General features: G+C 42.4%; 2 protein-coding genes across 3 annotated transcripts; one reads left to right on the top strand and one right to left on the bottom strand.

Moving 5' to 3' along the window:
• Positions 1-132: 132 nt before the first annotated feature.
• LOC306917301 (tubulin-specific chaperone A-like) lies at positions 133-1,095 on the bottom strand. The gene has a single exon (XM_079495449.1). It carries the CDS (start codon positions 911-913, stop codon positions 578-580), a length of 336 nt encoding a protein of 111 aa, XP_079351575.1. The 5' UTR covers positions 914-1,095; the 3' UTR covers positions 133-577.
• Positions 1,096-2,293: 1,198 nt separating this feature from the next.
• Positions 2,294-8,518, top strand: LOC306917029 (putative N-acetyltransferase 16). 2 transcript variants are annotated; one of them, XM_079495149.1, is made up of 5 exons: positions 2,294-2,444; positions 4,336-4,534; positions 5,866-5,975; positions 6,871-6,976; positions 7,200-8,518. In XM_079495149.1, the coding sequence occupies exons 2-5, from the start codon at positions 4,343-4,345 to the stop codon at positions 7,779-7,781; spliced, it is 990 nt and encodes a 329-aa protein (XP_079351275.1). In that variant the 5' UTR covers positions 2,294-2,444; positions 4,336-4,342; the 3' UTR covers positions 7,782-8,518. The 2 variants fall into 2 exon arrangements, with proteins under 2 accessions (XP_079351275.1, XP_079351276.1); XM_079495150.1 differs by having other exon boundaries at positions 4,313-4,534.
• The last annotated feature ends 997 nt before the right edge of the window (positions 8,519-9,515 follow it).

Raw genomic sequence — 9,515 nt, 5'->3', positions numbered from 1 at the left:
TGCTTCCTTCCTGGTAAACGATCCAATCACAGCATCCGTGTCCGCCCAGTCTATGAGTGGTTTGGTTGCTACGCAGTACATTGCACTTAAGTTGTTATTGAACTGAAACCAAGTTTATTGAATTTGTGATCATTGTAAACATAGGATAGGAGAAGTTTATTGTGACTACTGTAAACATATAGGACTCATGAGAAGAATGTTAAAGCCAGGTGCACATTAATTCAATGACAAAACAGGAAATCAGGAACAATCTCCATACTGTGTCCATCCATTGTCCAAACACAACAAGGCCCAAATCTGGAAATAAATGCATATATTCAATATATTTTTGAACATTTATGGCCTATTCTTTTGGCCATATCCACGTGTAGAAGGCCTCAAATTGGAAATGCATATATATATATTCACTTTGAATAGTTTGTGTTTGTTTATATTTAGGCCCATGTGTGTCCAGCCTAGCTAGAAACAAATACATGAAGATTCACGTTGATTTTCATCTCCATGTTGTCCAACCAGGGCGTGCCGTGAACTAAAGGAATGGGACATCAATTAAGTAGCGCATGCCATGAACATCCATTCATTCATCCATCTTCACAGAGTCCAGCATGCTCCTAGCCTCTACGAACTCCCCGCTCTCTGCCAGGTCCTGCTCGGTCTCCAGCAGCTGCAGTAGGTCCGCGTGGGCCGCGGCCAGGCGCCGGCGACAGTCCGGCACCATCATGCGACACTCCTGCAGCACCTCCTTCTGCTTCTTGATCACGTACATCTGCTCCTCGTCTCCTCCTTCTGCTTCCATACGCTCGATCTTGTCCTCCTGCTGCTTGGCCTCCTTGATGTAGCTCAGCTCCTCCTTGGCCAGCCGCCTGACGACGCCCGTTTTGATCTTGATCTGCCGTATCCTGGGATCCGCCATGGATGCTGTCTGTCTGGCTGCTAATGTCACGATCTGGACACTGACACTGATACGATAAACAACAATGTGGTTTGTAAAACCAGACAGATGCGCCTTCCAACAACAACGATCCAACTCACACACTAGAAGGAACTAGAAGGAAGTAGGACAGGATATGGTGGTGGTATCCGGTATCTTCGTTCTTTACACTTTGTTTGGAATGTAAACTAGGTTAGAGTGCATTACCGCCACCAAGTGCACTGGCGTGTGTGTTACACACTTCAAAGTGGGGTCCGTCCGGGGACCCAGCAAGCATCAAAATCTGTCTATCCACTTTTAACACACACACACACACTGTGACACACACACACACACACACACACACACACACACACATTTTAGGAAGGCACATTTCTAAATGCCATTTCTTTTAACTTCATTATTGGGCCAAACGGCACCAATGCAACTAGCCTACTTGCAACTCCTTGCAAAAATCCGTTGCACACACACACGCGCGGGAGTGTGTGTGTGTGTGTGTGTGTGCCCGCAGATGTCAGGACCAACATGCAGATGAACAGTAATCAATCACACACACTTATAGATGCAGACCAGACAGACACGCAACCTTTGATAACATCACAGACACACGCACTGATTTGATGACGTGAGCTGACAACGCACGCACACACACACACACACACACACACACACACACACACACACACACAATTTGATTGATTGATTAATTTAAGTATTTATTAACAGTACATTTCAAGCACAACTCAATACAAAAACAGTAAAACTGTTTTCTGGGGGGGGGGGGGGGGTAACTTTGGCCTATATCTCTTTATAGAGACAGATAGTAGAAACGTTTTATTTTCATTTGTATTCATGTTCAATTAACCTCAATAAAATATGCTTTGTTTTAAACTAAAGCATTGTTGTGAACAATTCGTTTTCATGTGGCCATTCCCTTCTGTGAGCAGTAGACCAATGGCTCCATCTAGTGGTGGTTATCATGTGTACAGCATCTAGTCTATCTACCTACAAATTAAAGTCTCTCGGTCTCAACTTCATTCATAATGTATTAGCCATGCCTTCATGATATTTTGCCCAATTCCCTTCAAAATATTCTGAAAATAGACAGACATGACGCGCGCACGCATAGCTGCACCATTCATCACTTGGAGCCGAAAGTGCCATGTCTGCCAACACTGACTGAGGACCCCCTGTGGGCCACGGACCCCCTGTGGGCCACACACCCCCTGTTGACCTACTTGTTCATTCACTGAGGATTCATGATGACTAATTTACTATACAGTACAGTCTGAGGCTCAGACTCTGAGCCAATGATCCAAGTTCCGACTCAGAACTGAGTCAACTGCGGTGACGCATGTCCTCTCACATGACTGCAATGCTGCAAAATCACGGAAAAGTTAATGTTTATTGTTATAGTAGGCTATAACTAGCTAGCCTAGCTTTTACACTGGAAGTAGCAGTCCAGTGGTGATAGACAGTGACACTTCATCATAAAACCTTCTCCAACAAGCTTGTAAGTATACCTGCTTTCCGCTGCTACACTTTGCTGGCACTGTAGACCTGACAGCTGTGTCAATATGTATATTGCATTGGACGTGTGTCAAGCTGAACTTTTGATTTTACTTTTTTCTTTTCTTTTAAGGGTCTACCAGTGTAATGTAGTAGCCTAGGCTATGGACTGCTGTCTATTTATATTCAGCATGGTGTCCATGGGGCTACAGTAGCCTACACACATTGTTATGTTGTCTCAACTGTGTTATTATGTTTGTGTCTTTTTATTAGATGTCATGCAGTGCGGTGATTGAAAGGATACGTGAGACAACCACTCGTTTTTTAAACTGTCTGTTTTTGAATAATGACAGGGCAACTCGTTAATTAGTGGCACATTTCTTCTGCTTTGAACTGCCGCACTGTAGACTTTGGACTGCGCACTGTAGGCCTAGACTTCGTTTGAGATTGAGAATCTAGAGCAGTGGTTCCCAAACCTTTTCATGTCAAGGACCCCCAAATTGACACTAATTAGCCCGTGGACCCCCATTTGAAAAGATGTGTCAGGGACCCCCCATAAGAGAAGATTTTTATGTCTCTAGCAGTGATTTTCAACCCTTTTAATTTCAAGGACCCCCAGTTTGACATGCATTAATCTACGGACCCCTATTTAATAGCATTTCTATCTCTGGGACCCCCAATTTATATTGTAAAATCAATGCTAATTTAACTCTGAGAGTGTACAAATGGATCCGTTAGGGTCCATTTGGTTCCATTTGTACACTCTGAGTTACAGACCCATAAGGGTCCATTTGGTTACAAACTATCATCTAGCTGGGTCCCCCCTGGAACCCCCTCAAGTACCCCAGGGGGTCCCCGGACCCCACTTTGGGAAACACTGGTATAGAGTGAGTGGACCAATGAGAGAGAGGGGGATCTTTATATGGTTTTGTATTTCTTCCTTGTAAAATGTAATGTAACAGTAACACAGTTCTGTTTACATTTCCCCCCCTTTTAATTATACATACATTATAGTTTTGACTGTTTTGTTCCACTTTGCTTTGGTAATGTAAACATGTTTTAGATGCCAATCAAGCCCATTTGGATTTAATTGCATTATTTAGACCTAGCAATATTAGTATCCTATAGATTAAGCTCTATTATTAGACAATTTCACAACAAACGTTGAAACATTTCACTTGGAATTGTAGTGCAGTGAAAACATGACATCACAATAATTCAATGGTATAAAATTGAGGCAACTTATCAGTTATACACTATTATATTAAACATCAGCCGATTCAGCACAGTAGTATGAGGTATGTTTTCAGCAGTGTTGGAAAAAGTAGGCCTACTCAAATGTTTTACATAATTAAAAGTATCAATACTGCAATGTAGAAAATACTACATTACAAGTAAAAGTCAATTCAGTCAATTCAAAATGTACAAAAGTACTGGAATCAAAATGTAGGCTATACTTAAAGTATACCAAAAGTAGAAAGTGCTCATTGTGTAGAATGTCTCATTTCAAGTTTTCAAATGTTAACAAATTTTATATTTTAAATTTAAATTTTAAAATAGCAGATCTACAAGCTCACAATGTTATACATTGTGAACTTGTAGATCGGCTATTTTCAAATGGCCAAAATGCATATAGGTCTGAAGTGATTACGGTATGTTTTGTAATAATAATCAAAATTTACGAAGTAACTACTGTAGTAATTAAAGCTGTCAAATAAATGTAGTGGAGTAAAAGAAGGCCTACTATATTTGGATCGGAGTAGTGGAGTAGAAGTCAAAGTATTGGAAATTGGAAATACTCAAGTAAAGTACAAATACCTCAAAATTACTTAAGTACAGTACTTATAGTTACTTTACACCACTGGTTTTCAGTCCATTTATCTATCCACACCCAGGCTCGGTATGGAGAGGAAGTCCGTCGGTGACTGTGAGGGTCTAACGTTCTGGTTGGCCCAGGCTGAGGACTACCCGGAGGTCATGTCCATGTCTGAAGGCATCTATGGAGGCAACGATTACCTGCCACACCGCTACCATGAGTGGCTGGGAGAGCCAGGGAGGACGGTTCTGCTGGCACGCAGCAGCCAGGGGAAACTGGTGAGGACATTTTGATGAATTGAACATGGTGGACCCTATTGTAAACAAGTGTAATGCTTAATTGGGTCGTCCACTCACAGTTAACAGCCTTTGTATTGAGTTTGTGCTTGAAATGGACTGTAATTCTGCAAACTGTTAATAAATATTTCAATCAATCAATCAACACATTCTGAGATTTCTGACTCACACAGATCGCAACAGATTGATGTATGCTTGTTGTATGAGATGTATAGCTGATGCAAGCTCGCAATGCATTTCCAATGGGAGTCACATGGTTTGACACAACATTTGTGTTGTATGAGGGGGAGGGGGGCAGTCGAAACACAGCCGAAAGCTTGTAGTCCAAAATGTTGTATCAAACCATGTGACTTCCATCGGAAATGCATTGGGGCAGCCATGACACTTACATCTAGCATGCATCAATGTTGTATGCTAGATCGAAAGGTGTGAGTGAGGCCTAGGGGTTGGGAAAAAGTATTCCCATTTATTACTTTAAAGTAAAAGTAGTATCAATACTGCAGTGTAGAAATTCCCTGTTACAAGTTAAATTTCCAAAATTCAAGTACAAAAGTATTGTTATTAAAATATACTTAAAGTACCAAAAGTAAAAGTGCTCATTGTGCAGAATGTCCCATTTCACAGGTTAATTTAAAATATTTTGGAAATAGCTGATCTACGAGCATTGTGAGCTTGTAGATCTGCTATTTTCAAATGGCCGAAATATATATAGGGCTGAAGTGTTGCTGTAATGCATGCTTTTTAATCATTATCAAAATCTACAAAGTAACTAAAGTAGTTGAGTAAAAGTACAATATTTGCCTCTGACATGTAGTGGAGTAGAAGTAAAAGTACATACAATTGGAAATACTACAGTAAAGTAAAAGTACCTTAGTTTTATTTATTTTTTATTTAAGTACAGTACTTAAGTAAATGTAGGCTACATTACACCACTGGTGTACTGTGGACACATTCAGTCATTGGACCACCATTAATTCTTGAAGGAAAACATGAGGCCAGAATTATTTGCTCCTATACGACATACCAGAACCAGCAGCCAGGTTACATATGTATATATGGCGGAAAGTAAAGTCTCAAGTCTGCACTCAGTCTGCACAGAGGAACATGGGCAACAACATGAGGAACAATAGTTCAAAATGCATCACATGCCAGGGTGTTGTGAGCTTGTAGATAGACTAGAAAAGTAGCTGTCAATTCAGATCTGAACTGGACTCTCTACGGGTAAACTGTCAAGCCAGGCTTGAAGCCTTCATGGTTGGATCATTTATGTTCTCTCTGTCAGTCACACATCATGTTTTCCCTTCCTCCACTAGGTGGCACTAGAGTCAAGCCTGGTGGTTGATGAGGGGACCTCAGTGGTGGTGGAGGGCCTGAGGGTGTGCGTCTCCGCCAGGGGTCGCGGTGTGGCTGGCATCATACAGAGGTCAGTACTACACATGGTCTTTCATTATGAAAACCAGTAGCAGCCTGCAACATCTAAGACAGTGTCTGTTCAAAGCCACTTTCAACCTGGCGTCCCTATTTTGGGCATGTCATTGTTGTCCAAAATGTTCAGAAACAGTGAAAATAGCAGATCTACAAGCTATGTTGTAAGCCTGTAGATTGGCTATTTGCACTAGGCTACACTAACCTTTTAGTCAGTGACTACATTTAAAGTACATGGTTTTCTTTTAGTTTTTTGCAAAATAGGATTCATCTAGTTACATGGGTAGTACTATAGAGAGTATGCACATGCATGATTTTCCCATCAGGACACGCCCCCCTCATCTAGACTGAGTGGCAAAACATTGAGCAGCATGGAGTGTTGGAGTTTGGAAGCGCTCATTGGAAATCACTCAACCGTCCTGCGTACCACCTGTTTCTAAATGTCACATAATGCAGGAGGCAGCAAAATGTTGTGTTATTGAAAACAAGCACTTCCAAACTCTGACACTTAGAAAAATAATCAAATGCAGGGCATTTCTTGACAAAAAGTAGCTCATAACGTTTGGATATTTATGAAACAAAAACTTTAAGTTTAACATTGTTTAATGCAATCAGATAGGACTTTTCTGTTTGGTTGAATGGGCTGTCAAGGCCAGAAAGTAGTTTTTTGCCACTCAGTGGGCGTTCCCGCATAACTTCCAGGTACGATGATGTCATGTGCATACCCTCTATAACCAAAGTTATGTTATTGAAGGTCTCATGCCATGTGTGGCGTGTAATAATTGTCTATTTTATCATTTAATTGTTATCCACACTGAAGCTTGAAGTACAAGAATGAACACCTTGAACCTTGTACTTAACCTGTAGGTTTGAACCTTGTACTTAACCTGTAGGTTTGCTGACAGTTACGTCCGACAGCTCTATCCGTTCACCATAAAGATGAAGAGATTGACCAGGTCAGATGACGAACTGGCCAAGTACAGCTTGCTGGCACGACGGGTCAGTGAGTCTGTGCGTGCATGCTTGCATGCAAACACATACAGTGCATGCACATACATACAAACAAACAAATACATACATACAATATACATATAGCATATATACTGTATATAGTCTGTACCATGTTTAGTTATGATAAATACTTTGCTATCCTTAAAGATGGAGTCCTCCTTTTCCGCCCATCTTTTCCGCTCATTCTCATCTCTCCTTCTGTCTTATACAGGCTGTCCTTTCTTTAGTTGGCGAAGCAGAATATTACAACAGCTTCCTCTCCCACTTGAAGAACAAGTTATGTTCTGCAGGGGCAGCAAGCGCCTTAACTGTGTCCGTCCCCGAAATGGTTCCCCTGGAAAAAGAGCAGTTGAGAGATGTTCTCCTCGACCCCGAACTCCACTCCAGGGTCCAGCTACCCGGCGGGGCCATCATTCAAGACTGGCAGCCGCTGCGACCGGTCGAAGGCAACCTGGAGATCCTGGCCAGGCGAAACCTCACATGGTTGGCTGACAGCAAGGATGCTCCTGTTTTTCTCAGTTTCTACACACCTCCGTACCCTGTCCCGTATAACGGAGGGTCGATGCGGGTGAACATTGACATGTTTGGGACAGACCACGTCCTGGCTCAGCGCGCACTGGTGGGCCTCCTCCAGAGGGTGTTTGAGAAGGGGGAGCTGAAGGGGACAGTGGTGGTTCATGTTTACATGGCCACGTCACTGTGGGAGACGCTGCAGGGTTTCTGCGAGGGCCACACGGGGGTGACAAGGCACAGGGACTATTGGGAACAGTTGTTCATGGAGAAAGAATTTTAGGGGTGAATGGAGGGAGGTGTTGAATGTGCCTTCAAAAGTGACCATTATTGGCAATGCAGATTATTTCATAATCTTTAACCACGTGAAACCCTATGTACTTCAGTTAACCGGAGTCCCCTACAGACTAGAGCTCTATACTTGGTTCCCTCTTTTTCTTCCTCCTCTACACCAAATCACTTCGATAATATGCCCTCTCTACAAGTTCACAACCCATCACGTTGTGATGCGTATCACGCGTTGTGAGCTATTTTTTGCAGAATGTTTGCCTATTATGACAGGCCCAGAATAGGGACGCCAGGGTTCATGTGAGTAATTCCATCCTGATTTAATATAATGTTGAAGGAAATGACTGGAACACAGCAACAAGGATCAATGTGTTTACTATCTAGTGCACTTCCCCTGCATTAACTGTTTGTGGAGACGGATACTAAAGAGCTACTGTATTGCATCTCTTCTATGTTTGTGCTACGTTTAAGATGTGTTAAGTGCATAACATTTGTAATCAATATGACTGAACAAATTTATATAATTTTAGGTGCCTCCACGATTACATCAATACAGTATGGTAATAGTAAATTGTTTTAAATGTACACCGTAGCCTTATAAAGTGTACAATATACAGTGTACACTATAGCAATATATTGATTATTATTGCACATGGTAAAGGTATTCACAGGTCACGTGGTAGTAGCATATGCCGTATATACCACTGAACACTTGAATAAATAAAGGAATTATTGCACTTGTCTAAAACCAACATGGGTCTTTTTTCAGGTTACCAGCTAACGCCAACTGTAAACAGGACATACCCTAGAACAGTGGTTCCCAAACGTTTTAGCTCAAGTCCCAAAACAGAAATCAATCATTTGCCTGGGACCCAAACTAGTGAAAATAGCAGATCTACAAGCTCACAACGTGTTGCTTCGCGCCACGCTGTGAGCTTGTAGATCGGCTATTTTCTCTACTTCTTAAACATCTGTTTTCTAATTTATGTTTTTAAATTATAATAATAAAAAACAAAATGTAAGAATCAACAAATCAAGGGATCCACAAAAATGTGTCCGCGACCCACAAATGGGTCCCGAGTCCCGACCCAGTGTTTGGGAACCAGTGTGCTAGAACATGGGTCTTCAATAGGGGGTCCGAGACCCAGAGTTACTACAGGGGGCCACCAAGTTAGGAACATTAACCACTTGAAGTCTTGAACCCTAGCATCCCTATTCTGAGAGGAACATTAGGCGAAAATAGCAGATCTACAAGCTCACAACGCCTCGTGCCGCGAGGCGTTGTGAGCGTGTGGATCTGCTAATTTTGGCAAAATCTGGCTTGGTGTATGTAGGCAAGGGGACGGAAGAGCAGACAGAGTACAAGTTGAGGGTTTAAGTTGAAAATACACATTAACATGAATCCAACACAAATCAAGTCAAACAAGTCTATGAGGCTATCTTGAAAAAGTTTTATCTGCAACACAATTTTATACAATAGGGGGGGGGGGGGGGGGTCCCTGCTTAATTAATCTCTCAGTTAGGGGGTCCATGGCCTGAATATAATGATATAGCGGTCCAGGCACATATAGGCTCTCGCCGCGGGTTCGAAACCAAATCCCCAACAACCTTTGCTGCGTGTCACTCCCTATCTCTCCCCCCGTTTCCTGTCTGTCCCTAACAGGGTTCCCCAATAGGCGGCCCGCGGGCCATTTGCGGCCCGCGGAGCGCCCCCTTGTGGCCCCTGGAA

This window comes from Electrona antarctica, assembly GCF_951216825.1.
Source record: "Electrona antarctica genome assembly, chromosome: 24".
NCBI lineage: Eukaryota > Metazoa > Chordata > Actinopteri > Myctophiformes > Myctophidae > Electrona > Electrona antarctica.
Note: the sequence above shows the minus strand (reverse complement) of the source record. Positions and strands in the feature narration are given on the sequence as shown.